At 51.5% G+C, this 26,307-nt stretch overlaps 15 protein-coding genes across 15 annotated transcripts; 10 read left to right on the plus strand and 5 right to left on the minus strand.

Moving 5' to 3' along the window:
- Nucleotides 1-137: 137 nt before the first annotated feature.
- DACRYDRAFT_100545 (DUF500-domain-containing protein) lies at nucleotides 138-2,162 on the plus strand (the record flags this gene model as incomplete). Its single annotated transcript, XM_040767464.1, has 5 exons — nucleotides 138-212; nucleotides 269-351; nucleotides 407-589; nucleotides 637-1,958; nucleotides 2,009-2,162. Coding segments are annotated over 5 exons (1,727 nt in total), but the record flags the coding sequence as incomplete, so codon positions are not given.
- A 796-nt stretch (nucleotides 2,163-2,958) lies between these two features.
- DACRYDRAFT_22821 (uncharacterized protein) lies at nucleotides 2,959-4,430 on the plus strand. Its single transcript, XM_040772964.1, has 3 exons — nucleotides 2,959-3,572; nucleotides 3,623-3,918; nucleotides 3,967-4,430. Exons 1-3 carry the CDS (start codon nucleotides 3,008-3,010, stop codon nucleotides 4,384-4,386), a joined length of 1,281 nt encoding a protein of 426 aa, XP_040627883.1. The 5' UTR covers nucleotides 2,959-3,007; the 3' UTR covers nucleotides 4,387-4,430.
- DACRYDRAFT_116836 (uncharacterized protein) lies at nucleotides 4,418-5,403 on the minus strand (the record flags this gene model as incomplete). The annotated part of the gene is made up of 2 exons (XM_040770272.1): nucleotides 4,418-4,576; nucleotides 4,633-5,403. The coding sequence occupies 2 exons, from the start codon at nucleotides 5,401-5,403 to the stop codon at nucleotides 4,520-4,522; spliced, it is 828 nt and encodes a 275-aa protein (XP_040627884.1). The 3' UTR covers nucleotides 4,418-4,519.
- Nucleotides 5,404-5,714: 311 nt separating this feature from the next.
- On the plus strand, nucleotides 5,715-6,440 carry DACRYDRAFT_53323 (peroxisomal membrane protein 4; the record flags this gene model as incomplete). The annotated part of the gene is made up of 3 exons (XM_040775164.1): nucleotides 5,715-5,857; nucleotides 5,912-6,113; nucleotides 6,174-6,440. The coding sequence occupies 3 exons, from the start codon at nucleotides 5,715-5,717 to the stop codon at nucleotides 6,438-6,440; spliced, it is 612 nt and encodes a 203-aa protein (XP_040627885.1).
- Nucleotides 6,441-6,510: 70 nt separating this feature from the next.
- DACRYDRAFT_108326 (uncharacterized protein) lies at nucleotides 6,511-10,553 on the minus strand (the record flags this gene model as incomplete). The annotated part of the gene is made up of 15 exons (XM_040768631.1): nucleotides 6,511-6,636; nucleotides 6,690-7,089; nucleotides 7,140-7,299; nucleotides 7,352-7,952; nucleotides 8,009-8,324; nucleotides 8,380-8,433; nucleotides 8,487-8,519; nucleotides 8,570-9,191; nucleotides 9,239-9,785; nucleotides 9,842-9,969; nucleotides 10,018-10,151; nucleotides 10,207-10,235; nucleotides 10,284-10,298; nucleotides 10,347-10,417; nucleotides 10,487-10,553. The coding sequence occupies 15 exons, from the start codon at nucleotides 10,551-10,553 to the stop codon at nucleotides 6,511-6,513; spliced, it is 3,303 nt and encodes a 1,100-aa protein (XP_040627886.1).
- A 189-nt stretch (nucleotides 10,554-10,742) lies between these two features.
- On the plus strand, nucleotides 10,743-12,101 carry DACRYDRAFT_22823 (yippee-like protein). Its single transcript, XM_040772965.1, has 4 exons — nucleotides 10,743-10,863; nucleotides 10,915-10,958; nucleotides 11,008-11,116; nucleotides 11,165-12,101. The coding sequence occupies exons 1-4, from the start codon at nucleotides 10,765-10,767 to the stop codon at nucleotides 11,243-11,245; spliced, it is 333 nt and encodes a 110-aa protein (XP_040627887.1). The 5' UTR covers nucleotides 10,743-10,764; the 3' UTR covers nucleotides 11,246-12,101.
- A 1,186-nt stretch (nucleotides 12,102-13,287) lies between these two features.
- On the plus strand, nucleotides 13,288-14,058 carry DACRYDRAFT_22824 (uncharacterized protein). Its single transcript, XM_040772966.1, has 3 exons — nucleotides 13,288-13,379; nucleotides 13,434-13,501; nucleotides 13,553-14,058. Exons 2-3 carry the CDS (start codon nucleotides 13,498-13,500, stop codon nucleotides 13,816-13,818), a joined length of 270 nt encoding a protein of 89 aa, XP_040627888.1. The 5' UTR covers nucleotides 13,288-13,379; nucleotides 13,434-13,497; the 3' UTR covers nucleotides 13,819-14,058.
- A 394-nt stretch (nucleotides 14,059-14,452) lies between these two features.
- On the plus strand, nucleotides 14,453-16,887 carry DACRYDRAFT_22825 (cysteine proteinase). The gene is made up of 7 exons (XM_040772967.1): nucleotides 14,453-14,736; nucleotides 14,790-15,326; nucleotides 15,378-15,443; nucleotides 15,493-15,554; nucleotides 15,610-16,137; nucleotides 16,189-16,329; nucleotides 16,379-16,887. Exons 1-7 carry the CDS (start codon nucleotides 14,487-14,489, stop codon nucleotides 16,643-16,645), a joined length of 1,851 nt encoding a protein of 616 aa, XP_040627889.1. The 5' UTR covers nucleotides 14,453-14,486; the 3' UTR covers nucleotides 16,646-16,887.
- A 186-nt stretch (nucleotides 16,888-17,073) lies between these two features.
- On the plus strand, nucleotides 17,074-18,991 carry DACRYDRAFT_53713 (MFS general substrate transporter; the record flags this gene model as incomplete). Its single annotated transcript, XM_040775194.1, has 12 exons — nucleotides 17,074-17,149; nucleotides 17,203-17,268; nucleotides 17,321-17,382; nucleotides 17,433-17,532; nucleotides 17,582-17,690; nucleotides 17,737-17,768; nucleotides 17,816-17,852; nucleotides 17,902-18,056; nucleotides 18,126-18,428; nucleotides 18,476-18,616; nucleotides 18,666-18,792; nucleotides 18,868-18,991. 12 exons carry the CDS (start codon nucleotides 17,074-17,076, stop codon nucleotides 18,989-18,991), a joined length of 1,332 nt encoding a protein of 443 aa, XP_040627890.1.
- Nucleotides 18,992-19,395: 404 nt separating this feature from the next.
- DACRYDRAFT_89413 (40S ribosomal protein S27) lies at nucleotides 19,396-19,815 on the plus strand (the record flags this gene model as incomplete). The annotated part of the gene is made up of 4 exons (XM_040776914.1): nucleotides 19,396-19,398; nucleotides 19,462-19,573; nucleotides 19,630-19,740; nucleotides 19,790-19,815. 4 exons carry the CDS (start codon nucleotides 19,396-19,398, stop codon nucleotides 19,813-19,815), a joined length of 252 nt encoding a protein of 83 aa, XP_040627891.1.
- A 283-nt stretch (nucleotides 19,816-20,098) lies between these two features.
- Nucleotides 20,099-20,577, minus strand: DACRYDRAFT_53740 (uncharacterized protein; the record flags this gene model as incomplete). The annotated part of the gene is made up of 3 exons (XM_040775200.1): nucleotides 20,099-20,254; nucleotides 20,303-20,359; nucleotides 20,407-20,577. 3 exons carry the CDS (start codon nucleotides 20,575-20,577, stop codon nucleotides 20,099-20,101), a joined length of 384 nt encoding a protein of 127 aa, XP_040627892.1.
- A 399-nt stretch (nucleotides 20,578-20,976) lies between these two features.
- On the plus strand, nucleotides 20,977-21,830 carry DACRYDRAFT_108330 (ankyrin; the record flags this gene model as incomplete). The annotated part of the gene is made up of 4 exons (XM_040768632.1): nucleotides 20,977-21,075; nucleotides 21,127-21,534; nucleotides 21,582-21,671; nucleotides 21,717-21,830. The coding sequence occupies 4 exons, from the start codon at nucleotides 20,977-20,979 to the stop codon at nucleotides 21,828-21,830; spliced, it is 711 nt and encodes a 236-aa protein (XP_040627893.1).
- Nucleotides 21,831-21,945: 115 nt separating this feature from the next.
- On the minus strand, nucleotides 21,946-22,574 carry DACRYDRAFT_108331 (DUF718-domain-containing protein; the record flags this gene model as incomplete). Its single annotated transcript, XM_040768633.1, has 4 exons — nucleotides 21,946-22,266; nucleotides 22,319-22,432; nucleotides 22,479-22,505; nucleotides 22,557-22,574. The coding sequence occupies 4 exons, from the start codon at nucleotides 22,572-22,574 to the stop codon at nucleotides 21,946-21,948; spliced, it is 480 nt and encodes a 159-aa protein (XP_040627894.1).
- Nucleotides 22,575-22,602: 28 nt separating this feature from the next.
- Nucleotides 22,603-23,892, plus strand: DACRYDRAFT_100551 (biotin synthase; the record flags this gene model as incomplete). The annotated part of the gene is made up of 4 exons (XM_040767465.1): nucleotides 22,603-22,813; nucleotides 22,868-22,888; nucleotides 22,936-23,655; nucleotides 23,704-23,892. 4 exons carry the CDS (start codon nucleotides 22,603-22,605, stop codon nucleotides 23,859-23,861), a joined length of 1,110 nt encoding a protein of 369 aa, XP_040627895.1. The 3' UTR covers nucleotides 23,862-23,892.
- Nucleotides 23,847-25,363, minus strand: DACRYDRAFT_22827 (succinyl-CoA ligase alpha subunit). The gene is made up of 7 exons (XM_040772968.1): nucleotides 25,274-25,363; nucleotides 25,104-25,219; nucleotides 24,935-25,051; nucleotides 24,614-24,884; nucleotides 24,405-24,566; nucleotides 24,087-24,352; nucleotides 23,847-24,037 (listed from the first exon to the last, which is right to left on the minus strand). Exons 1-7 carry the CDS (start codon nucleotides 25,320-25,322, stop codon nucleotides 24,011-24,013), a joined length of 1,008 nt encoding a protein of 335 aa, XP_040627896.1. The 5' UTR covers nucleotides 25,323-25,363; the 3' UTR covers nucleotides 23,847-24,010.
- Between the last annotated feature and the right edge of the window lie 944 nt (nucleotides 25,364-26,307).

A 26,307-nucleotide genomic window follows, 5' to 3' on the forward strand; every position in this document is an offset into this window, starting at 1 on the left:
CTCTCACCGATAATTCCCAGCTTTGCATACTTATCTTCTCACCATTCCCTTGCCACGCCCCGCAGCCACTTATACTCATCCCCTTCTTGCTTTCTTGTATCTTACTCTCAGGCTTGTAGCAAATATCCGTACACTCTGAATGCCACTCATTAAACTAAACTCACCCATCCCAGTCCCCCTTCCCAAAGAAGTTCAGAAATGCGCAAAGATCCGTAAGTCGTCTCGCATTCATCCAACTCCATCAAACCTAGGCCTTACATCTCCGCAGTTGAGTCCTTCGTCGACTCGTCCAACAACGGACTGGACGGTGTCATTCCACGTCAAGTCCTTCAGAACGCTAAAGGGTTCGCAGTATGTTCCCATGTCCCTCGCGCTAGCCGGCGCACAAAGTGATCGATGAACACAGATCTTTACCGTCTTCAAAGCAGGATTCGTTGTCTCCGCTCGCGCCGGGAGCGGAGTCGTCATCGCCAGACTGAACGATGGGTCCTGGTCTGCACCCAGCGCAATAGGCACCGCGGGTATGGGATTCGGTGGTCAGGCAGGCGCGGAAGTCACCGATTTCCTGGTCGTTCTGAATTCCCGGTCGGTACGTATCTGCTCTCGCCAGTTGCGCCGAATCTGATCCTTTGCTAGGCTGTCCGAAGCTTTATGAGCGCGGGATCTCTCACCCTCGGCGGTAACATGTCTATTGCCGTTGGCCCTTTGGGCAGGAATGGCGAAGCTTCTGGCTCACTCAACACCAATGGCAAACTCGCAACCATGTACTCGTACTCTAAAACCAAGGGTCTTTTCGGTGGGGTCTCCATCGAAGGGTCAATCCTTGTCGAACGCCAGGATGCGAACGCTAACGCCTATCGTGCTGACGTCACTGCACAGCAACTCTTGAGTGGGGCCGTCCCCCCTCCCTATTGGGCTGAGCCGCTCATCCGCGCACTGGAAGCATGCACGGGCCTGCCCGGCGGAAGGAAATGGATCAACGAAGATATGGACGACTGGATCGCCAGCCCGAACCCGTACAACCCTAGTAGGATGGGCGGGGGATATGAGTTCGGCGGGATTGGCACTCCGCCGCCAGATCGCCATAATCGGAGACGGTCGCTCTCCAGCTCACTCTCCCGGAAGTCTCACGAAGATGAGTACTTCCCCGAGGTGCCAGACCATGATTTTACTGCTGTATCACCTCGTCCCGGCGTGACCAGACGGCGTAGTCTCTTCGGCAGCAAGGGGAGCAGGAACAACGCCTACTTCAACAAGCAGCTCGAGATCGATGGCTATAGCGTGCCCAATCGTGGACACGACAACGACGTCGACAGTAAGCCATCCTCCGAATCCTTCGGGAGCTCAGAGTCCTCTGCCAGGGGTCCGCATGCGCGTGAGCGGGCAGGCAGTTTGAGCAGGTTCTGCAGCCTCAGTCTACGCCCAAGATCTCGCTCTAGTCGATCCACCCCTGGATTGCCTAGGGATAGGGACGATGATGATCCCTGGAACGAGGAGGGGTATTTTCTGAACGAGAAGGATGAAGGGCGCCGGCGGTCAGAAGGAAACGAGTGGGATGAGTGGGAGCCGGAGCCCGACCCGAACTACTCTTACAAGATATACAAGCCCAGGTCCCGCGTGGACAAGGCAGTGGTGGACGAGTTCGATCCGTATGCGCCTAGCAAGGCGTACACGACCCCTAGTGCCCACCCGCCGACCTCACAGCTTCACCCGCCCCCGCCTGTCAATGACTTCAGCGAAACCGACGAGGCGACTCCGTTTGGTGACGAGCTGGAGCTCGAATCAAAGCCTAGGCCAACCAGGCAACTGAGCAACAAGACAGATTTGAAAGCGCCTGATCTCGGCTTGGGCAAGGGCATCGCGTTGTACAACTTCGAGGCTCAGCAGTCGGGAGACTTGGGGTTCAGGAGGGGAGATGTGATTGTCATTACGAAGAAGTCTCAGTCGACGGACGACTGGTGAGTACATCACCTCCTGCGTAGCAAGATTTCACCTGACAGGTCCCAAGGTGGACAGGAAGGATAGGCGGCAAGGCGGGCATGTTCCCGGCTAATTATGTAGAGGTGGTCTGAGCATAACACCTCGAAGGCCTTTGAAAATTGAGGGTTCTGTACACGGTGCTGTTGTATGAGTGAATATCTTGGAGTTGGATCGGAAATATGTATGTTTAGAACATGTTCGAGTTGAATCAGAAATATACATGGATCTGTCGGAAGGAATACATATGTCGTTTGACCTCTGAGCGCTAGGAAAAAGCAACAACATCATTCACCATACTGATTCAAGGCCGCTAAATTTGTTGGAGGAATTCTTGTGTTGTTGAAAGCACTGAAGACACTTCTACTCATCTTCCACCTCGGGCAACACGATGGACAGGCTAATGTTATGTTGGATACAGCGTGTTGTGAGTGTTAGAACGACCACTGTTATTTCATGCTTCGAAGACACCTGAACAGTACTCTACATGCCTCAATGTAGCCAGTTGGGGTAGCAGACGAATCTCGGAAACACCAGAACCCTCGGGCTGTCTTGGAGTGCATTAGGATGCCATGAACACATAATTCCTATAAATGCTCTCATCCGATCAGGCAATAAGCAATCAGGAATGCATGGCAGCCGGGGACTCAACATTTGCGACCAGAACAGTGCACCTGGGTTGACCTTCCCTGCACAATGACTAATCCCCTGCCATCCACATACAGCGTAGGTTATAGCGTTCTGGGCGCTTATCGGAGCAGTGCGTGAAGATGCACAGATTATGGCCCCAGTTTCCACTGTTCGTTTGTAAGGTAGATGATGTGCATCGATGATAATAAGGTTGCGGGGACAAAACAGAGTTTGCACAGCAAACCTTGTAAAGGATGGTTGCCGTGATAATCAGTGATTGGTCCCGCCCCCTTTAGGGTGGCTTAGACGCCGCTGCGTATAACGATAGCCAACTTCTCTTGTCAACCACCACTTGGGCACGCATATACCTCCCCTTAAGTATTTCGGTTAGATATTTACAATGGCTGCATCGAAGCCGACGTCCAAGGCAGAAGAGGCCCTTCAGTTCCTGGACGACCTCGACTCGTTCACTCCAGCCGCCGCACCAGCCACAACAGGTGGTCCAACAGAACCGACCACCGCTTCTACACTTCCCCCACCGGGTGAAGCAGCTGAGGTCCTTGCGTTCTTGGATGAGATTACCCAGAAGAGCTCCGAGACTCCCAAATCCACTGCGTCTATTATCGCTGCTTCCACGTCGCGTCCGCCGTCTGCCACGCCAGGTGCTGCCGCTGCAACCCCGTCCGCTGCAAACCCCAACCGCGTTAGTCCGATCCCTAGTGCGCGTCAACAGGCAATCGAAATGTCTGCGGCTGAAGCATCTGAACACCATAGGACGCCATCACAAACTGGCGGCTGGGGATGGGGAGGTGTCGGGGGGCTATGGTCAACTGCGAGCTCGGCGTTGCAGCAAGCGAGGAGCGTAGCCGAGGAGCAGGCAAAACAGTTGCAGAGCAATGAGCAGGCAAAGAAGTGGACTGAGGGTGTTATGGGCTATGTCAAGAACGCTAACCTGGATAAACTCAGTGAGTCATGCCAGCGCGTATCTGCTCCCACATGTTGTGACATGACATAGGCCAGGATCTTAGAACGGCTGGGATCAGCACATTTAACGAGATTCTCAATGCTGTCGCGCCACCTATTGCTGAGCACGAAGTGATTCAAGTCTGGTTGAGCCACGACATGCATGGATACGAGGGTGTGGAATCGTTGGTTTATCGCTCTCTCACCAAGATCATGGAGCAAGTAGAGGGCGGTGACTTGGTTGTGAACAAGGGCAATGAATCTAAACCTAGGAACACTCCTGCCTATGAAGGGGAGAGGGATTTGAATGCCGTCGAAGGCTATGAACAGGCGCTGAAACTCGCCCAGGTGAGCTCGCTGTGACAGAGTGTCCTCCACGACTGACTGGGTGTGTAGGCAAACCTTGAGGATATGATCAAGTCGCATGCAGACAAGCCGACTTCGTCACGGGCAGTCTCACAGCATAACCCAACGACCTATTCCAGCGTCTTCCTCCGTATACAGCCGTACTTCGTAGATTTGTCGCTGGACCCAGGTGCGACGAGCGATAATGCACCGAGGAAGCGCCAGCTTCAATTCCTCCTACATCTCTCTGACCCCACGCATACTCTACTGCATACACAGATCACCCAAGGTGTACCTGCTGAATGGCTCATGATCTGGGACGACAATGAATGGGTGGAGGATATGGTTGTGGAAGCAATTCGTTTAGGCATCGAGGTTATCGGCCAGGAGTATGTGGTGGCAAGAATGGGTTGGATGAGGAAAGGCGAGCAACCGGCTAAGCCAGAGGAGGAGACAGAGAAGAAAGCATGACGGGAACTTTATGATTTGACCCCCTTTCCTTCTATCATTTGATGTCCAACAACTTTGTATGTACATTTCTCCTTACAAGATGGAATACACATGATATCTAGCTGGCCCTCCAAAAGGTCCTGGACGGAACAGGTTATGATGCCTCAGGCGGAACACGACTAGCAACTTTGGCTACGCGAGCACACTTATACTAATAAGATATAGAATGTTAGCCCAATGCTCTAAATGTAGAGAAGTCTCGCGCACTTTTAACATGTCGACTGCTCGGTTAAGAGCCATTCCACAAACATTGCACTGTGCGACGGAGGTCAGAAGGCACTGCTGCATCTCTTCTCCGACATCGGAGCCTGCGTCGAGCCGTGTGGCCACAGTCCTTCGCGCTCGTTCCCAGAGCTTGGTCGTGGCAGGCCCATGCAAGATACAATTGCCGTACCCATGGGGGAATATATCCTCTGTGAGCAGAATCTCGCGAAATTTTTCAGTTCGATGGGCTTGTAGGCGAAGCACTTCGTGATACGCCTGTGCTGATGGCAGTGACTTGATGATGCTTTCTGGCCATTTAGAGAGTGGAGGATGGTGAAGGTATGCGGTTGCCTGATCGGCCATGTCGGGGATATTCCAGCGGGTCGCAAGAGCGTAGACCTGCATGGGAAACCAGGGTATATGCGCCGACAAGTGGGTGTGGATTGTGTCAAGGAAATGCGACTTGAACTGGTACTTGTCTGCCATCGTGAGCAAAGACGAGATTGTCTCGATCGAAAGCGGGCTGTCTTCTGCCGAGTAAGGGTTGGGAGGGTAGTGTATGAACTGCAGCAGCTGCAAGAGGGCATCGGATGCCTCTAACACATCTATCGTCGGGTTATCCGATGGTGTACAAATGGTGAACATGTCGTCGAAGACAGCGCTTGCCGAAATTAGAGATTTGGACCGTGCTGGGAAGGTGCTGCCGTCCAGTGATGATCTAATTGTCAAGTCCGCATCGGGGCAAGAATAAGAGGCTTGATCACAAGTCGCCATAATTTGTCAAGTGAGGAAGGGAGGATATATTTGTGGGGTTGAGGGAAGTTCACTTCACATTGTTCATATGATTGTCCACAGTATCATCCGCAGTGAAGAGTCGACGTGTCTCAAAGGAGTCCGACGTGTCCCGCTAGTCACGAAAAGGGTCCAACTCCTCGGCACGGAATTACTCCAAGTCCCGGGAAAACACAAGAAGAGCCTTCCTAGTTGCACGTGAACTTGACCCGGTTATGACGTCTGATGATCGTCTGCACACCCACACCAGCCAGTCCCTCCTGTTCCCCTCTACCACCGACAGCACACAGAACATGGACATCAACGCTCTAATTAGTAACCCAGCGTTCCATGATATCTTCAGTGTCATTAAGGGCGCACGAAATGGCTTCGTATACGGCGTCAAGATCCGCTTTCCCCATGCCTTGATAATGTCTCTCCTCTTTGGTCGTGGAGAGTAAGTCTCTGTTGCTTCATGCTACCCGTACTTCGCTCATGAAGTTTGTCAAAGCTGGAGATCGCGCATAAGGGTGATCTACCGATTAACCAGGCAACATGCGGTCAATCTCGCAAAATTCGTCTCCCTGTACAAGGCTCTCTGTATCCTACAACGCCGGGCAAACGGGGGCAAGGAGAGGTCTTCAGACACTTTCATTGCGGGTCTCATAGGTGGCTATCTCGTTTTTGGAGCCAGGAATGCGGTGAATGAACAGGTGAGCATTCCTGGATGCCTGCAGCTTTTTTCTCTCTTTGAGCTGATGGCTCAACTGTAGATTGTTCTTTATGTCTGCTCTCGTGTCATCGCTGCCCTCATTCCTCGCTCTACAGCACCTTCCGAAAGGAAACACCCCGGCCGTCCCATACCACCTGATTCCAGTCTATTCACCCTGTTTGCCGCTGTTTGCTGGGGCGCTGTCATGTGGCTCTACCGCTACAAGCCGCAGACCATTCAGCCCGGCATGTTCAACTCCATGATGTACCTCTACACGGACTCGGAGAAATTCAAGGACTTGCGCACACTCTTATGGAGCAACACATGAACGTCATTACATGTATTATTGCTATGTTATACAGTGTAGAGAGCTCTGAAAGAGGGTCTTGTGTTACACATCACATTTCATCGAGGTCCATGTTTTCAAGAGGGGGGGTTTGCACAAAGGCGAGCTCCTGTTCTCTCGCAAAAGTCGCTTTGGCACTGGACCAAAACTCCGATACTGTGCAACAGTCGAGCCTATACTGAAGTCACCGTGTCAGGAAGCATAAATCAAGGCACAGAGGCTCCTTCGCACCTGATATGTGTCTCGTCCTTCTCGACCAGCAGACGTGATCACAACAAAACGTCGATATGATTCGAGAAGCTTGGGTTGCGACTGCATGGACAGCATGTCTTCGAACACATTCTTGATCACGTCGTTCATGTCAATTGATGGTTTTCCTTCCGTTGCGACCGCTCGGCACAAGTCGAGCAATTTGCCAGGATCAGCTTCCAGAAGCTGAAACTGGCCCACCGTCCACATGTATGCCATCTCTTCCAAGAGGTGATTCTCATTAAGTGGTTGTTCTGTTGTCTGAACAGTGGTTTCTTGCTTGGCGCGTAGACGCTGCAGAATGCGGTCCATGGACTCGGTTAAAATTAGGCGATCTTCCGTCTTGCTTGTTGCCAGAATCAATGTGACCAATGCCCATGTCCTGCAAAGTCTTAGAGGCTCATTCTACGCACTGGCTTTGTCGGAACTCACTGCCGCTCGTTTTGAGGGTCTTTGAAGTCCTGGATGGCTGCGAGTACAGGGGGAATGATGTAACATTGCCACCCTTGCATCTTGCTCAAGTCGTTCACGAGTTGGACAACAGCCAAAGGATCCTCGAGCAGGGCTTGTGGGGTAAAGGTCACGATGCCACCTGTAAAAGGCTGAGTGCCGCACATTTGGTAACAGAAAGCTAACGAAGATACCTCCAATCGAGATCAACCGGGGTTGTGCTTCTGTAACTGGATCATTATGCAGCGGGTCGCCCAGGCCAATGCAATAGAAGTACACCCGAGGGTATTTTCGCACCCGAATGAGTTCCTCCATCTGGTCCCCAAACCCCACCACACGCATGGTCTTCCGGTGAATGAAGATAAAGGCCTCTTGATCTATGATTTCGCCCAGTCGTCGAGAGGAAGCGCGGAAGTGTCCTAATGCACTTTCGAGACTCCGCAAGTCCTCCGTAAGAAAAGGGTCGCTGTTAGTTAGATCAGGCAGGATGCAGTACGCCTTCCCTTTCATGTCGTTCTCAAGGACGGTTCTGGGGAATAACAACTTCTCGATCGCGTACGACACGGCACCAGTATTGCCTACTGATGCCTTCGTGCCCTGCCCAGCTGAAATAACATCAATATTTCGACTCCAAGCTGCAGTATCCGGAAGTTCCACCGCAGCGATAATGATTCCATCCCAAGATTTCCACGGAGGGACTTGACAAGTTTGTGCCACTTCGAAGTTACTCGAATGGAATAAAAGCATCACCCGTTTCTTTTTCTCGTTTGTCTGCTCGACATAGGCGCCAGCCACCTGATACAACCCCCTCGTAAGCTTCCTTTGATTAAAAAAGGGCATCATTGACTGACCACGCTGAGATCACGTAGCCAGTGGACAAAATTTGAGAAAAGAGAGTTGGCACCGTCGGTCGTCTGCCCAGTGGAAACTACAAACAGACCCGTCTGCAAAACCTTCGCATGCTCCAGCATCCGGAGAATAACTGGTTTCATATAGAAGGAGACTATGTCAAGGCGGTGGTCACGAATCAGGAAAGTCAACTTGGGAGCAAGTTTTCGTCCGGCGGACACCTGGGCGAGTTTCACCTGAGCAATGACTTCTTCCCCCGAGTATATAGTGACCAAGAAGTTTTCGGAAGATGTTGCGCCCGCAACGTTGGATACTCCTCTATAAAGAATGATCATTCAGGGACAGGGAAAACCCTCAGGGAAGCGTGATTCACCGTTGTTGTCCACCGTCCACCTCCATCGCGTCACGATCAAGGCATCCTTCACGCCTGAAATCCACATCAGTGAGTCCAGCTCTGCTTAGCCCCTCTTCATTACCTACTCATCTATGTCACTACTGTCCATAAGCTCGACGCTGTCATTAACGTTGGTCATCCGTGAAGTCAGACTTCTTAAAGTGCGTACGGTTCTGGTTGATCACTCCTGATATTGGTAAGATCCACAATTTGTTGCGGTAATTGCTTTGTTGGCACGTCAGATACATCGTCAGGTGTTACTGGATGACCACCAGCGGCTTGTGGCGACTCGTGCGTGGTTCGTACCTGATTGATTACTGGTAAATCGTCATGAACTGGTAGGGGATTGTCGCCCTCATCGTAATCAGGCAGCGTTTCTTCTAGCTTGACTCCATCCTCTGCGGTGGCATCCTCCAAAGTGGTGTCATCCGGTCCTTCTCCACTTGTACCCATTAAGCGGGAAATGATTTTTTGTCTTGCAGTGAACGGTGGGTGTGACACGCCACCCTCGTTCTCAGGAGCTTGCGCTGGATTGTTGACCTGAGGCTCATAGAATTTTATTCGACTCTCTTTCCATGACTTCGGACCAGCGGTTTTCGGGGTCGTTGTCTGATCTGCTGCTTTCGCTTGATCGTCCGGAGCGGGTTCAGTATCAGACGCCGGGGGAGAATCTCCGAATAGATCCTTCATATCCCTCCCATCGACCCCGACCGGAATTGTAAGAACTTCCGGTGTAGCGTCCTCTGGCGAAACCGCCCTAGCAGGAGCCTCAGCTGGCGCTTGCTTCGGCGCTAAAGAGAATCAGATGGATTGGAGCCAACCTGACATAATATAATACCTATATTGCTGCTCCACAAACGAGTGGGTTGAGCAAATGTCCGCTTTTCCTTCGGTTGAACAGAGGTCGCCGTTGACTGCGGATCATGATGCTCCGCGGGGTGTTCCACCATATTCTTATGACGGGCTCTGCCTTCTTGCAGTTTATGAATCGCGCTATCTCTCGCCTTGTCCGCGATCTTTTCCCTGAGAGACTGGCGTCTTGTGTGTGCATTGTCTTCTTCTACTGGAGATGCGGACTTGACCTGAGATATTCGAGAACATTTCAGTCCAAGTTTAGGTGAGGTAGATTCTTCCTCAGAGAATTCATCCTCATCCATTTCCGTGTCGTCGCGGTAGCTCATACTCTTTTGTCGTGTCTTGCGCTTTGATGAAGCCGACATCGGGTCATCGGCGAGAATCTCAGAGTCAGATGGTGCTTCAGCGGATTTGGATTTTGATTTGTTTCCAGAGCGTTTTTTGCCCGACGTCCGCAATTGTGGTGCAGGTGCCTTTGGTGCCGGCAGCTGCCGAGTAGCTTCTGCTGACCGACTGGCTATTGTCTTGCCCTACAATAATCATGTTAGGCAGTGAGTATTCGAGTGAACCCTCGACGAATATGCACCTTTGCCTCCTTAGTCTTGGATTGATTCCTTATGCCTTCTCTCTGGTCAACTAGTTTTTTGACAAGTTTCTTTTTCTCTTTCCTCTGTTCCTTTTCCTTGATTAATCGGAACCGCTTTTTTTCCTCCTCTAGAGACGTGATAGGCAGCGATCCTCTTTAGAAGAATAACAGCTTACCAATCCACCCTTTTGTCGCATCAACACGATAGCCGAACTCATAATGCTCGTGGTCTTGATCGCTTCCCGTCCCGACCCAGAACCGCTTGAGCAGAGCTTCTGTGTCCTGGTTGAACTGATCCTGATGTTCCCATCTGAAACCCAGCTGGAGTGAGTCCACGTTCCATGATCCATTGAATGATTTTTTACGTGTTTTCAGAGTCCGAGAAACCCGCCCACTGACAGGTCGTGAGCTTCCCTTCATATTGAAAAGGCACAATTCAGACCTTTACCAAATAGCTCTATGGACAGCGGTAAATATGGGGCAGAAAAGGTCAGCGAAAGCTTACCCATCCAGGATAAGTCTTCTTGTCACCAGGTTTCTTGTCTTCTTGTGGTTTATCCTCAACTGCCTCTGCAGCTAATATACACTCTCACGATAAAATAGTTTTAGCACAAGTAGCATGAAGATCATTCATATGTTACCTACCGACTTCGAATGTGTTGTCACCTCCTTCAGACGGCCCAGTTGAGCCTACGTTGTTGTGATTGCTCATGGCGTGCTGTTGACCAACTGAAGTTTACGGTCAGGAGAGAAAAGCTTGCACACATACTCAACAATTCATGAATTGATGGGCACTGGAATGCCTCCGCGGCAGCTCCCATGCCCCGGAGCCGAGCCTCCGATATCACCCGCTAACATCAGCCTGCGACGAGTGCCCCCCCTTGTCAACTGAACCTTGCCAGCACCGCTCTCTATATCCCAAGATGGGTATGATGTTGAGAGAGTATTTGACTGGAAAGAAAGTATTTGGATGCCGTGAATGCCGTGCGCATCTGTCTACCGTCGAAGCCATAATATCCAAGGCCTGTCTTGCGCTCAGCTGATATCGCGTCTTTTCTTACGAAACATCACAGGCATTCAATGGTCAACATGGGAGAGCTTATCTATTTGATTTTGTGTGAGTCGTCAGTGTCTAAATGCCAATTAACGTTCTAACTGCCTCGTAGCGTCAATGTAGTGGAAGGTGAACCCGAAGAACGGTCGATGACTACGGGATTACATACGGTCCGCGACATTTATTGTATTAAGTGCAATCAGACGCTCGGCTGGAAATATGTATGTATCACATACATTACATATCAACAGTATCTCACAATACCACAGGATAAAGCGTTCGAACAGTCTCAGAGATACAAGGAGGGCAAGTACATCCTGGAACGGACATTGCTGGTTTATGTCGAATAGCCCGGGCAGAAGTTATCTCGCCTGCCCGATGCTCGACTTTCTCCGTCTATCTACAGCCCGTTTCCATATCCTTCTTGTGCACAGTCAAGACAGCCCTGTCGGGCTCGGTGCTGACGGTCCTTTGGGACCACAACAATCCGTCAAGGAACTTGTCGGCCACTAGCGGCATTTTGGCCTTTCTGCCCCTTTCCGAGGGATGGAGCTGTGCTATCGCTGGTCCCATCCATCGAGTATCTATCCAGAAACCACCCGCTCAACCACAATCTTCAACAACGCCACTTCGAGAGTACCCGTCTCAGTCTTCCTCGGGCGATCTGTCGGGTGCCCAATTCAGGAAGACTATCCTATCCGCACGAGCCACCCTCTCGGCCTTCTCGGTCATCCAACCGTTGCTATCCTAGACGCCTGATCCGAGGTGTGCGTGTAGATGGAGTATTTAATTTCTGTTATGTATCTATCTTCATAGGTGGTCGCTCATAATAATACTCTTTCCGGTTGCGCGTCGATTCCGGCTCCGACGATTTGGTTCAAATGAACTACATCGTTTAAGCGCAAAACGCCGGAAGACGGGTTACACAGGCCCACTACAGGACTGAGCGAGCATCGATCTATGAGGAGAGAAGTATCGCTGTTGCGACAAATTGGTGTTTTGGTACACAGTGTGCAACCAAGTTCGTGACCGATGGTCGACCATATGAGAGGGTCACAATGTCACACGTTCGAAATTTTCGAAATCACAGCCGGGTACGGATTTTGGCCTGCCAACTCGTTCTCTTGCGTTCCGCCTGTTCCCATCACTCAATTGTGCGCCCCTCATGCCGACGTTGGCCAGAACATTGCCGTCGATCACCAGGCTCCGAGACCTTCCTTATTCATGGGGAGTGGTAGCATTGACAGCAGGCGTCAACCCATAACCCATCAACGGATTGATGTGGTGCAACAGACATTTCCAGAGGGCATGGTACAAATTGATAACGGTGGAGCAGATCTGCCGCACGGGCATGCCCTGAGGGCCAGGTGGATCGACAAATGTGCAAAGAATGGATGTCACTGTCCCATGGAGATCTTTGAGCAACGGACTCGAGCACCGGATGCACAGACAACCGGTGGGATCACTAGCCGAGGCGACGAACAAGATAGCGAGCACAGAGACTAGGGTGGCGGTTGCATTGGCATCCGAACGAGCAAGATGGCTGACCCTGGAAACATTGTAGCCATAGTGCAGTTGCAGGCGTCCCATGCATCTGAGAAGCATCGGCTAAGGCGATTCGGGACTGACCGGTGCCGAGAAGGCACACAAGAAACGCTCGTCGAGGTGTCATTACCATTATGTTCAGCCAGGGGCGGTAACTCCAAGAGGATTGATGAAGCGACCAGTCCTCAACCAGTCGGGCAACCGGCCGTAGGCCGACCACTGCAACAGAAGACGGCCGGTGACAGCCTCAAAGATACCACAAGGTATGTGATCGAGTCAATTTTCCGGATCCGTGATGACAATATTGAGCCTAGCATTCGAGACTGACAAGCGTTCGGCGCTGGGGCCGTGGTTGTTGAATATCATTAAATCGATAATAAAGTTCCTGGGGAACCCTTTCGGACACCTCGTGGGGAATCGACAAAGAGACCCCTGACTCGAGCAAACGGGTGAACTCGGGGAGGCGCCGTCATTGATCAAGATTAATATCTTCCATGCATGAGGGTGATGGTGCGGGTGCGAGAAAGGAAAGAAAATATTGAGGTGGTGATTGATGACCGAAGTGTGAAGAAGTTGTGGGTGTTGCCTGGGCTGTGGAGGACCAAGTACTCGGAGTCAGCGGCTGGTAAAGAGGGTCGGAGGAGAAGATCCGGAGTGACCGGGGTCCACCCCCAAAGAAATTCTAGGAAGGAAGGGCTTGCACCCCCTTTGGGCCACATGAGGCGCGTCAAGGGCAATGCGCACTGAGCTTCCGGCGTCTCCGTTCCAGTTCAGTTCAGTCCGTCCCACAGGTTACAAATACCCACCGTCATTCACTCATTCGCTCCTTGTCAACGAACGCTCTCCCTCCCCCCCGCACTAAAAGGTCTCCTCCCCACTCCCCATTCCAAGCTACTCGTCGTCTTCTCCACGCGGTATATCGATATACCGCTACAGCTAGTCAGTCCCACATTCCATTCTGGTTTCTTAGTCTTGTTCCTAATCACACTGCAGCTATTTGCCTGCCGATACCCAAACTGCCCGGGCTTTTGTGTCGTGTTCTATATCTCCTGTAGCAATGGGTGAGCTCCTCATTTCCCCCTTGTATATGCACTCTAATAGCATATATGCAGCTTCGTTGGCTCCTTCTCCTCTCTCTGGTCACTACGGATCTTCCCCTCTTAACCCCACTGCTCGCGCTGGTGGTCACCACGGAGGTGCTCCCATCCGTCGTAACATGTTTCCTACCTCTCGCCCTCTCCGTCCGTTTGCCCCGGCTATTTCTACGACCCCGTCCGTGCCGGGGAAGAAGGGGATCAAGCTTATAGTGCCCAAGAGCGACAACTCGCACATGTTTGTGCTTGACTTGACCCCTGATGAGCTGGCGAGAAGTACGTGAGGATCCGGTTGGGGTTATCGAAATGAGTGGATTGGGGTCGTGAGGGCTCTGTTGCTCTGGTCCCTGTGTCCTTCTGTGAACGTTCTGTTCTCCTTGTGCTTCCTCTCTGTTGTACGGAGTGTGGGCGGACGTTGCGTGGAGATTGTCGGGGAGATCGCGAGCGAGACCATGTATACTATCGCCATGTTGTTTAATTGCAACCATTACGTTTACGGTATTTGCCAGGGGTGTTGTTTTGAATAGATCAATATCACTAACAGAAACGTGGTCATCGTCATGTGGGCGATGCGATACACTTGCTGGCGTTTGGAATGAATATAATAGCGTAAACATGAACTGAGTGAGATTGACTAATCTCATTGCTATCATAAGCGTTGCAATAAAATCATTGGTTAACATGCCATTTGTGTAAGGTAGGCTAGTCACAGAAATGGAAAATAAACCAACATCAGATAAACCAAGCTCATGTGGCCCTGGGGTCGACCGTCTTTGTTCACACGTGACCTCTCTCACGGGAGCGCAAATCCCCCGGGAATGGCCCAGGGATTTCCGGAAGCAAAAGCACAACGTAGGAACGTCCACCACCACCTCTGCGCGGAGTGACTCCCGCAGTCTTGTCTGCGTATTCCTCGTCGGTCTACATCATTCCATCCGCACACATACCCTCAATGTCTTTCTCCAAACGTACTGCTACGCAAGCGAACCTTCCGATGCCATCTCCGAAGAGGATCTATACCAGTCGCGGTGTGGCGAAAACGGACCGCATTCTCGAGCCAGAAGTCGGCGGGCCTGAGGTCACATTGATGAATGAGTGGGCAAGTCCCATTATCGCCAAAGGGAAACAGGCTCTGTATGATGCTGCCTGTGCTGTGGGCATTATGGGAAGCACCGTATACACTGCTGTAAACAGGTGGTGGTGTAAGGACATTGATTGGATATGAGGGCGCTTGCTCATGCACATACTCAAATAGCCCCGCAACTTCTTCCAACCGCGGCTCCGACCACCAGCCGCTTCATGCGTAGTCTTCCCCGGCGCTCTATGCATCCCGTGGTCAAGAATGTTGTCTCTTCTACCACCCCTCCGCGACCGAATGACGAGGTGCCGTCGGACTCGTCGGGGCAAGCGTCGCCACCGACACCCCAGCCAAACGGTATTATCGGACCTCTGAATACTGCCGAATCTGACTATCCCCCTTTTGTACCCCGCCCAATGCCGCGCGAGTTTGCTATTCCAAAACTCGAAGTCGCCGAGAGGATGACTGAGCCAATCGTCAAGACAGATGACATGCGCAGGGCCGAAGAGGGCGAGCGCAAGCAGAACGAGCACATTCAGTGGGTTCGTGACTATCAGCGGCGCCGTTTTGAAAAGCAGATGATGGAGGCCTCTCCCGGAGAGCCCGGAGCAATCAGGAAAGCGTACAAGAAGCGGCACATCTTCCAAGATGAACACGACAAGAAAGTCAAGGAATCTTTGTTGAAGGCACTGTACAAGGTGTCAATGGATGGAGGTGTGTGATTCCCAACAGATTGTCGCGTTTCACGTCTTAATACCGCGCCAGGATACGAGCAGGATTTTGGCACGTACAAGGACTATGTGTCCTACCGTGAGAGACTCGAGTCTTCTAGTATGCTACTGGTACACCTCCTTTGCCAGAATCTTACTACAACTCACAGCATCATCTGTTAAATCTACCCCTGCACAAATCAACGAAGATCCATTCGCAGCAGCAGCTTTGGTGTGTTCATTTTCTTCTGCTTCTTTCCATCTGTCGTCTCACGCCTTTCTTACAGCACGTCTATTCCGAAAGTCCTTTCCGGCGATCGCTCAGAAAAGCTCGCGAAGCGGCCCTGCTCCCCGCTCCGACTGATCATTTTGCTCGGTGGTCTGCCGACCAGATACAAAAGAATCGTGAAGCTCGCGCTCGCAGAGAGGCTGAAATAGAAGCACGCATCAAAGCGCTCACCAAGAAACCCATCCCGAAGGACTTGACAGATGAGGAAAAGGCGGAGGTGGCTCGTATATTCAAGAAAATCAGTCCAGTCAATGAATGCGGCAAGGAAACCATCCAAGCGGATTCAGTCCAACGGCTGAAAGGCACCACTTGGCTGAATGATGAGGTGGTCAACTTCTACGGTGCTATGCTTCAACATCGTACCGATGACAAGCTGAAGGCTGCGGGTGGTAAACCCGGCGAGGGTGGAAAAGATCTTCCCGGTGGAAAGCGTGCTCTAGACATTTATGTCTTCAGCTCTTTTTTCTACTCCAAGCTCACAGAGGAAGGGTACGCCAAGGCCCGGATCGGAAGGTGGACGAAGAAGGCACGTTAGTATCCGACGTCACCATGTTCTTGTGTGCTGATTCGTCATCAGTTCGATATCTTCAAAAAGGACAAAATTATTTTCCCAATGAACATCGGAGGGATGCATTGGACGACTGGGTGCATTGATTTCTGCAAGAAGCGTATTGAATGGTATGACTCCTTGCAGGGTTCGTCCGGTCAGATCTTCCAAGTACGCTGCCCGTCATCACCATCAATGCAAACATTTGACAGTGAAGCAGGAATTACGGAAGTATCTCGATCTGGAGCATAGAGAAAAGCGAAAGAAGCCGTTCGACTTTACAGGCTGGGTAGATTACGCTTGCGAGGACTACCCGCAACAACAGAACGGCAGCGATTGCGGTGTTTTCACAGCATTGGGCATGGAAGCTCTCACCCGCGAGGCCGAGTTCAATTTCGAGCAGTCGAACATACCGTACTTCCGTCGTCTGATGGTGCTCGAAATCGGCAGGGGCAAACTCGAGAAGATTCCCACACGGGAGCCTTGATGTGCGTGATTCGCATATAGCCCTCTCGTGTTCCGCAACCTCATCTCATACCTGAATAACATCTTTCTGGTTGATGTTGTCCGATGGAACCATATTGTTCTATCGATTCTCATTCCCAGTTTCTGTAGTTGGAGACATTGTTTGCACCGAGTCAAAACAAATTTCCTCATTATTTCTGGGTTCTACTTGTTTTCGTTTCGTTGTCATTGTCTCTTACTGAAACATCTGTACATTGTAATTCACAATACAAAACAACTCAACCCATGTTTGTACTTCATGTCCCGGTCGTCTTCCGGAAAACTGCGCACAGGTCCCTGAGGCTGACTCCTTTGGAGTCATCATTTCAATCAGCTATTTTCTTGCTTGCTTTACTACTTTAGCATGCTCTATTCATAACCAATTCCTCTGACGATACATCAGATATCCTCATGTCTAGACTGCTAACTCGTGGAGGAAGGCCATGGGGTCTTCGATGGCGCAGTTCAGTCAACTACCTAACATTTGGTTGGATCACGCCCCCTGAACACAGACGCTCTTCTAACAGGGATGCATGCTAGTTGTCAGCCTCGGAATCGGTGCTGATACTCTAATCTACTCACTCCCGGTGGCTGTCATCCCATTTCGTGAGGAGGGTCGGAACCACGCTGTCCAGATACTGATGCAATTGTTCTAAAGAATTGGCCGAATGGGGCTACATGGATCTATCAAGCAGGACGGGATGGCTCCTGTTCGCCTTTGTATGTTTCTGTTTTCGATCATACAAGATTGTGTTGTAGAATCAGCATAGGCTTCGGGAATATGCATTGGTACTCCTCTTGCAGCATGGTTATCTGAACGCTACAAAACTCGCCGATTGCCTATGTTGGCAGCCATTGTGGCACTCATCGGTAGGTCCAATAACAGAGACAAATCGGGTGAATATTCAACCGCCCCTAGGCTCGATCATCATGTTCATGCTTGCGCCGAACTATGTTCTCCTTGTCGTGGCCAGAGTACTTCAAGGCGTTTCATCCGCTGTCATTTGGACGGTCGGTGTTGCTCTGATGTGAGCTTCCATGAAGTCCGTGGTGTTCGGCATTGATCCGTTCCAGATGTGATGCTGTGCCTCCCAATAGGGTTGGTCGTAAGTTCTGTGTATCCGATGCTTGAAATGTCCTGAGGAAGGGATAGAACAAATGGGGACGGCTCTCATTGGGCTATCGCTAGGGTGAGATATCGATTTTATGCAGAGGTGATTGCGACTGAGTTTTGATCAGATCCGTAGCGGGGCCTCCAATCGGAGGTGCACTTTATGCGAAATACGGCTTTTATGCTCCTTTCTACTTTGGCGTAGCACTGGCCATGCTGGATCTTGTCACCCGATTCCTCGCCATCGAGCCGCAAGATGCTAGGAAATGGGTAAATCACCTCTGTCGGCAACTCAGGATACCCTCTGATAAGACTTAGCTGGAAGAGGATACCGAAGTCGCTAATTCTGAAGCTCAACTGCCAACTGGAAATGACAGCGAAGAGAAGTCGCCTGACGCGTCCGGGCCCGTCATTCCTGTGCCAGAAAGCGATGCGAGCGGGGAGACAGTTACGGACGAGGTCGGATCTCAGAGGCCCATCCTGGAAATGCTTCGGCATCGCTTGACCTGGGTTGGTGCCTTTAACATGCTCGCATATGGGATGGTGGGACCCTCGCTCAATGCCACTCTTCCCCTCCGGTTGTGGGATGTGTTTGGCTTTAACTCAACAATTGTTGGACTGATTTATATTGCCATTGTGGTACCGACTTGTTTTTGTAAGAACGTCAATTGGAATCAGACGATTTTGACTGACGAGAAGTAGCGGGTATACTGAGCGGCCGATTGGCAGACAAATTTGGATCCAAATGGGTAGCCATCCTCTGCTTCGCCGCGGCCATCCCTTGGAGTGGCCTTCTGATCATTCCTAACTTACCGTTAGACATTATCTGTCTTGCATGGCAAAGTACGATAACAATGTTCCCCCACCCGTGCCTGTCTGATTTTGTCTCAAGGTTTCTTCCTGAATGGGTGTGTGTCCCCCGTGATGCGCGACTTCTTCACTGTAGCGATAGAGATCAAGGGGGTGGGATTTGCCCACGTGTATGCCATATTTAACATGTCATATGCGATAGGTACGCCGTCTGATCCCCAAAGAGACAACATCTGACAATCGCCGGGGACCCCAGCTGCTGCAATCGGGCCGGTGATCGGAAGTAACATGTACGATCATCTGTCCCATGGATGGCTGGCGGTGTGCATCTTCTGGATAGCGTGTACGGTATCGGGTGTGTTGGTGACATTCATATTCTCAGATCAGACGGAGAAAGGGGCGGCGTAGAAAAGGAATAGATTGTAAAACATAGACGTGCCTTGACTGGGGCTGATTCGTATACACGTCATGGATTGTAATAGTAATCTTCCGCTGATCAGCCATAGGAAAATATTTGACGTGGAGATAGCCAAAAGTCGTTATGACACTGAAGAAACCAGTTCCGGGCGAAATTACCTAAAGTAGACCCAAGGGTCCGCCTACGCACGGACCACCAAACCGGGATCAAATTCTCCTCCACCAGTCAGTAGGAGTCAAGGGTCGAAGTCTCATTTGCGCTCTCTAGCTGGCCGTTCTCCTCGACCGCGCATAAAAGACTTCTCTGCGTACCCAGTCCTTAACCCCCTTTCATTCACTCAAAAGACAAGCCTTCGTACACTCTAACACGTTGAAAATCGTTAGATTACCCCAAAATGGTCGGTATCAAATTTTGAACGCGTATTGCGGCGGACTGGACTGACGTGAAAATTCTGCCATAGACGCTCGCCGTTGATCTGCTTAACCCCACCCCCACCGCCGAGGCACGCAGGCACAAGCTGAAGCGGCTCGTGCAATCACCAAACTCGTTTTTCATGGATGTCAAGTGTACAGGTGCGTTTTTTGTGCTTTTTTCGCGGTCGTGTGACTGACTTCGTCGTGCGTTTCAGGGTGCTTCGCTATCACCACTGTGTTCTCCCATGCTCAGACGGTCGTCGTCTGCGCTTCATGCCAGACAGTTTTGTGCCAGCCAACAGGAGGCAAGGCTCGGTTGACTGAGGGTGCGTTGTCATTTCTCCCTTCCTCGGCATCTAGTGACGTGCGGCGCAGGCTGCTCCTTCCGCAAGAAGGCGTAAACCCTCCTGTCCCCCGAGGTGTTTTCCCTTCCTCTCACGGTCTCACCAGCACGCACATTCTACCTTGTACCCACGCACTCGACCGCGGGCATGCATCTCATGCTCAGTTTTTCTTTCTCTGCAGTTGGTAATGTGGGTTGGGTACACCTTGTTGTCGCAATACCATTCAACCTTGCAATTTAACGATCCATATGCTGAGAGTGAAAGATATAAGAATTGCCTGTAATGTACATGTGCGAGAAGGGAAGTGTGAAAGCCAAGAAAATTTCTACAAACGAGAACATCATCGGCGCCACCACCAGGTAACCACAAATATCCAAAAGACGAACACGAGGAACATAATAAACCAGCACCAGTTGCCACCTTGTCGTTTTGCCATTTTGTTCAGACGATGGAAAGTGCCTGTGAGAATCCCGCCCGTCTCTGCGAAGGCGTCATTCTACTCCAATGTCACCAACCATACGCAGCCATAAGAAATGAATGTTACCATTTCGGTGAACTGGACGGCTGAATCCCTCACTTCCTTTCCTATCCCATAGCTCAACTACACAATCATCAGTCTCTGATCTATCTCCCCCAAGACATACTCACGTCCTTCAACATCTTCACCCTCCCCACAAGTCCTTCTAGCCGCTCATCATTCCTCCCCTCTAAATCATCCGTGGCTCCCCTCCCGCCAACCCCTTGATCCCGGCTCCATTGGGGCAACAAACTCTCCTGCCTGCTGCTCGGTCTGAACGGTGAATTTCGCTCACTCGGCATTGGTGAGACACCATACGAGTCGTTAGGAGTGAGGGTGTAAGGAGAGGCACTCGCTGTGGCAGCGACGTAGGACGTGTGGGACTGGCCGTAAGGCGCGAGTGTTGTCCGTTCTCTTCGTTGAAGGTTGGAAGGGCCTGCAGCGCCAGGGGCAAATCTATGCTGCTGTTAGATGGCGAATCCGGAGTAATGGGAGACAATGTACCTGCTCATGCTGGTGGAGTAGTTTAGCAGCGGGAATGAAACGACGTGGACTGGTCACTTTCCCCCAAAGGGCTCTAGACACGTGAACCGGAAGCGCGACTCCGGCCCAAGGGCATAAACCTGAGAGGAACAAGCACCATGCACACAATATCTTGATCTTTTCACGCTTTCCTTCACATTTCGCTCCCCGAATAAATCATGTCCACCTGCGAGCCGTCAGAACAGTTCAAACAGGCCGCAGAGTACGTCGCTACATCCCCCAAGCTCAAGAAGCTGCCAAATGAGACCAAACTCCAAGTGCTTTTTTTTCCTCCTCTCAGATATTTATTCATCTAAGCCACTTCCCAGCTCTATGGACTGTACAAAGCGGTCACCGTATCTGCTTCTCCCTCGGGCCCGCGGCCAGGTCTGTTGTCCTTCGAAGGAAGGGCGAAATGGGATGCTTGGGACCGAATAGGAAAGGAATTTGGAGGCAAACCGAAGGAAGAAGTGGAGAGGAAGTATCTGGATGTATGCAAGTCTTCAGGTTGGGAGGAAGGTGTTGCTCCTGAGCCGACAGGGAAGCGGGAAGAGGGGGGTGAGGGGGGCAGCAGCGGGCCTGCAGGGTTGGGCGTAAGCGTAAGCCAGATGCTGAGAGAAGACGAAGCAGAGCATGAGGGGAAGAACGATCTCCAAGGGGCGGTAGTAAGAGGTGATGTGGGCAAGGTGAACGAGTTTTTACTACAAGGGGAGGCCATCAATGGTGTGGATGAATATGTACGTCTTTTCCCTTGCCTTGGTAGACCGAGGCTGAGTGGACGCAGGGGTTTACGGCGTTGCATTTGGCCGCGGATCGAGGGCATAAAGAGATCGTACAGCTGCTACTCGACAGAGGGGCTAATGTGGGAATCAAGGTGCGCCTCATTATTTGCATCTCTCACCAGACTGACGTAGTCTAGGATCCGGATGGGGAGACGGCCATCTCGCTCGCTCGGGAGGCAGGACACGAGGAAATCGTGGTCCTCATTCAGCAGGTGCTGTCAGATCATGGGCAGGAGGGGCAGAACTCCTAAGGGAGCGAATGATGGAGCACTGAGTACATGATCATGCCTTCCTCTACTTGTATTTGCTCTGGCAATAGAAGACATCCAGTTCTCAACCATTAATCACTGGTCGGCCGTTCTCAACCTATCCCTCGAACCTGAACACTTCTTCACAATCCCACCACCACCCACCCGCTTCACTGCCGACAGCCCCCATCCTCAAGCTTTCCTGCATCCCATCCGTGACCGCCCACCAGCGACGCGTCTCTTCATCCTGAGCCACGGCACGTATGTCCCCCTCCCAGTCCGAGCCGACATACTTGAACGTCGCTATCAGGAGGCCTGCGAGCTCCGATTCTCCTGCTTGGGAAGGGAAAGGAGGAGATGGCAGGAAGTGCATAGAATAGTCTATGATATGCGCTTTGCGGAGGGCGGCGAGTACGCCTGGCCAGACGGAGGCGTGGATCTACCCCGCATACTTTATGATGTGGCTTGGCGGGTTCAATGGTAGGACGCACGCGCTTGTATTCCTCTGCATGTTCTTTACGCAATTTAATCACTTGACATATCCGTTTCCCCGTGGTGGTTGAGCTCTCCATTGAAATGATAGTAATGTGTACGATGTTATTTGACTATGATTCATTACATTAAATAATACATTACATTTCGGGGTCTTACATAGCCGATCCGGTCCCCAACGAGTTCCTTTTTAGGCGATCGAATCAGAGATCAGCGCTCTCACACCGAGCCACTCACCGTGCCTCCTCTGGCCATCGCTGTCACTCCTTACTTTCCATTCACCATGTCACTCCCTCGTCTCCCCACCCCACGCCTCGCTCGCACCCTCGCAACCGCTGTGGCAAAACCTGCCAAACGACACGACTGGACCCGCCAAGAAGTCCAGAAGGTGTATGACACCCCATTGCTTGAGTTGGTGTACAAGGCCGCGACTGTCCATCGGATGTGGCATGATCCGAGTAAGGTGCAGCTGTGTACCCTCATGAATATCAAAAGTAAGTCCATTATTTCTGAATTTCATCCCATTCTGATAGCATTTGATTGGTTAGCCGGAGGGTGCACAGAAGATTGTGGGTATCTGCTTTTCTAGCCGATCTTCTTTCACTGATCAGAATAGGTGGCTACTGCTCCCAGTCTTCCAGGTACGACACCGCGACCAAAGCATCGAAGCTCGTTGACCTCGAGCCCGTCCTCGCCGAAGCCCGTCGTGCAAAAGCCAACGGTAGCACTCGGTTCTGCATGGGCGCTGCCTGGCGAGATCTCGCCGGTCGGAAATCCGGGTTCAAGAAGATCCTCGCTATGGTGAGCGAGGTACGAGGTATGGGCATGGAGGTGTGCACCACGCTGGGAATGTTGGATGCGGACCAGGCGAGGCAGCTTAAGGAGGCTGGGTTGACGGCGTACAACCACAACCTGGACACTTCGCGCGAGTTCTACCCTAGTGTCATCACCACGAGAAGTTATGACGAGCGGCTGGAGACGCTCAAAAATGTCCGCGAAGCAGGCATCAACGTGTGCTCGGGGGGTATCCTCGGTTTGGGAGAGAAGGAAGAAGACCGGGTGGGGCTGATCACAGAGGTTGCAAACTTGCCTGAGCATCCAGAGAGCTTCCCGGTTAATGCGCTCGTGCCTATTCCTGGGACACCCCTTGAAAATAACACCCCGACGACCGCACCTGAGATCTTGAGGACTATCGCTACCGCTAGAATTGTTCTGCCTAGGACAATTATCAGGCTAGCAGCGGGGAGACAGACTTTCTCCGAGACGGAGCAGGCGATGTGCTTTATGGCTGGTGCAAATGCAGTCTTCACAGGAGAAAAGATGTTGACTACGCCTTGTGAGTGTACTCCGCCGTTGTTAACCCCTCATCTGACGTGCTTTGGAGGCTCCGGCTGGGACGAAGACAAAGCCATGTTCGACAGGTGGGGTCTGGACGGCATGGAGAGCTTCACGCAGGAACAGGTCATAGAAAACGAACGGGCAGAAGTTCCGTTGCCTCACGAGTCACTTAAGACGGCTCAGCCGCAGCCCGTTGTAGCATGAATAAATTAGACAAAATTAAACGAGATATTCTGTCCACACATTTGATTGGCTTGATCGTCTTTTTGATTTGATGGTATTCAACAAATCGTTCCATAACCGAAAGAAGTATTGTTAAATCTACCGGATTGTGTGTATTGTGTCAGGGAAGATTAGTGCAGGCCTGCGTCTTGCATCGCCTATGTCACCAGTCAGTCAAGAACCAGTGGTAGACTGCAACGTCCGTACCTTGAGCATAGTCGCGCCGATTGCGGCAGGACTATCGCAGATAATCGCGCCGGCTCTCTGCAAAGCACGTACCTTGTCCTCCGCACCACCCTTTCCACCGCTGATGATGGCGCCAGCGTGGCCCATACGACGCCCTGGGGGAGCAGTGCGGCCAGCGATGAAGCCGACTACGGGCTTGGGCAAGGAACGGGTCTTGTTGACCGCTTCGAGATAGGCAGCCGCGTCTTCCTCCATCGAACCACCGATCTCACCAATGATGACAATGCCTATCATGGGAGTTAACGATTGTCCTGTATGGGTAAACTATGAAGCGCTCACCCTCAGTATTATCATCCTCCATGAAGACTTTTAGCACGTCAACGTGCTTTGAGCCAGGGAATGGGTCACCGCCAATTCCGACGCAAAGTGTTTGTCCAAGGCCAGCAAGGGTTGTCTGGTTGACGGCCTCGTAGGTCAGAGTACCGGAACGGGAGACAATGCCTGCGACCAGGTTAAAAAGTGTGTTAAATCGGTTGCAAAAAAATCACCGATCTTCCCTGGCTTATGGATGTGACCGGGCTGGATACCCATCTTGCACCCGAGTGGGTTGATGATACCAGGGCAGTTGGGACCCACGAGGCGAGATTTGGACTGGCTGTTGAGCGCTTGCGATATCTTGATCTCGTCCTGCTGCGGGATACCTTCGGTAATGCAAACAATCAAGCCAATTTCGTTCTCAATTGCCTCTAGGATGGCAGCGGCAGCGAAGGGAGGAGGAACGTAAACGACAGAGGCTTCTGGTTTTACCTCTTTGACGGCCTGCATACATGTGTTAATCACTACCACCCCTTGCAAAAAACGTGACGCACCTCCTTCACGCTTCCAAATACGGGAAGGCCGAGATGGTGCTCGCCTGCTTTCTTAGGAGAAACCCCGCCAACCATGTTTGTGCCATACTCAAGGGCCTCTGCAACGTGAAAGGTCGCCTAGCGTAACCTCAACAAACTGACGATTATACTGCCATAGATAAGCACCAACCGTCTTTCCAGTGATGCCTTGGCAGATAACACGAGTGTCGGGCCTGATTTTGAGGTTGACGATGGTGTCTTCGTAGCTCTTCCTCGCCATCGACAGGGAGAACGCCCTGCGCCCACCTGTGGCAGATGTCGGATTATTTTCACTTGTTGAATACAATGATAAGGACTCACTGGCCAAGCGCAGGGAGGCGGCGACCGCCCTAGACGATTGGGACAACATGGGGATGGTGGTTGTGGAAAGAGATGATGATACGGAATGCCTCGGGAGGAAGAGTGGTAGGGGCTGAGGGTCACGTCGCGCAACTCATTTGGTTTCCCACCCCGTCACCGCACGTGCGTTTGTCTCCGAATTTCTCCTTCTCCCCTTTCTTTGTAGAGAACTTCTACCTCAAATCTTGTATTCGCCGAGGCTCCCCAGATATACGCTGCATTTGCTGGTACCTTTGATACCAAGAAAAATTACCTCGATCAGCAATTCTCACACGCCAGCCACCATGAGCGCGACGCGTCAGTGGTTAACGCGGCAACTACTGTCTTCCACGGCCTTAGACGACCACAGAATCATGATGAACCTTTGAGGCTGAATGGTCCTCTGCTCCGAATTGTGTTATCTGTAATACTCGTGCTCGTCGGCCATCATTGTCGCAAATTGGATAATGCATCACACAATCTCAGCCATTCTGGTTCAAGCGAAACCTTGCTTCGTTGTGCCTCAACGAGGTACAGCAAACGAGCTCCGCATGGAGCTTACTTGGCAACATGATCCTTTCACAAGCTCCAACCTTGTGTTTAGAATGAGCCAGCGGAGATTTGCACATAAGTGTTATCGGCAACATAAAACGTGCGTCTCATTTTTGTCATGGCTTCTCGGAGTATGTGACAGCATTTAGCCTAAGTTGGTCCTGCTTTGAAAGCTGCTAATGCGCATCCGAGAGATCTGCCGCCGAGGCAGGCGGCAACAACAAAACCACGATATGCCAGCGAAAACCCGGCCCAGTATTAGCTTCGAGATGCGGCACTATGATCTAGAACAAAAATTCTCAGACCATGCAGCTATCTGTCAGGTGCACCAAGTGTATGTGAAGACCGAGAGGTGCCTCCAATGTCTTTGCTTGAGGGCCAGGCCAGGGGCATAGATGAGAGAACGCCAGAACTTTGCGGAGAGTACGTGGGGACAGGGGCGCTTAAATGCGAGCGTCGTGATT

Source organism: Dacryopinax primogenitus, assembly GCF_000292625.1.
Source record: "Dacryopinax primogenitus strain DJM-731 SS1 chromosome Unknown DACRYscaffold_11, whole genome shotgun sequence".
NCBI lineage: Eukaryota > Fungi > Basidiomycota > Dacrymycetes > Dacrymycetales > Dacrymycetaceae > Dacryopinax > Dacryopinax primogenitus.

Excerpts from the sequence above, each read along its gene's own strand:
- DACRYDRAFT_22827 (XM_040772968.1), bottom strand. The coding sequence starts at position 25,322 with ATGTTGTCCCAATCGTCTAGGGCGGTCGCCGCCTCCCTGCGCTTGGCC. Across the intron at positions 25,220-25,273 it reads CGCCTCCCTGCGCTTGGCCA|GTGGGCGCAGGGCGTTCTCC; the intron begins GTGAGTCCTTAT and ends CATCTGCCACAG. Across the intron at positions 24,567-24,613 it reads CCATAAGCCAGGGAAGATCG|GCATTGTCTCCCGTTCCGGT; the intron begins GTGATTTTTTTG and ends ACCTGGTCGCAG.
- DACRYDRAFT_22823 (XM_040772965.1), top strand. The coding sequence starts at position 10,765 with ATGGGTATGATGTTGAGAGAGTATTTGACTGGAAAGAAAGTATTTGGA. Across the intron at positions 10,864-10,914 it reads TCGAAGCCATAATATCCAAG|GCATTCAATGGTCAACATGG; the intron begins GCCTGTCTTGCG and ends GAAACATCACAG. Across the intron at positions 10,959-11,007 it reads GCTTATCTATTTGATTTTGT|CGTCAATGTAGTGGAAGGTG; the intron begins GTGAGTCGTCAG and ends ACTGCCTCGTAG.
- DACRYDRAFT_22825 (XM_040772967.1), top strand. The coding sequence starts at position 14,487 with ATGTCTTTCTCCAAACGTACTGCTACGCAAGCGAACCTTCCGATGCCA. Across the intron at positions 15,444-15,492 it reads TGAGAGACTCGAGTCTTCTA|CATCATCTGTTAAATCTACC; the intron begins GTATGCTACTGG and ends TACAACTCACAG. Across the intron at positions 16,138-16,188 it reads TCGGAAGGTGGACGAAGAAG|TTCGATATCTTCAAAAAGGA; the intron begins GCACGTTAGTAT and ends ATTCGTCATCAG.
- DACRYDRAFT_22821 (XM_040772964.1), top strand. The coding sequence starts at position 3,008 with ATGGCTGCATCGAAGCCGACGTCCAAGGCAGAAGAGGCCCTTCAGTTC. Across the intron at positions 3,573-3,622 it reads CGCTAACCTGGATAAACTCA|GCCAGGATCTTAGAACGGCT; the intron begins GTGAGTCATGCC and ends GACATGACATAG. Across the intron at positions 3,919-3,966 it reads AGGCGCTGAAACTCGCCCAG|GCAAACCTTGAGGATATGAT; the intron begins GTGAGCTCGCTG and ends CTGGGTGTGTAG.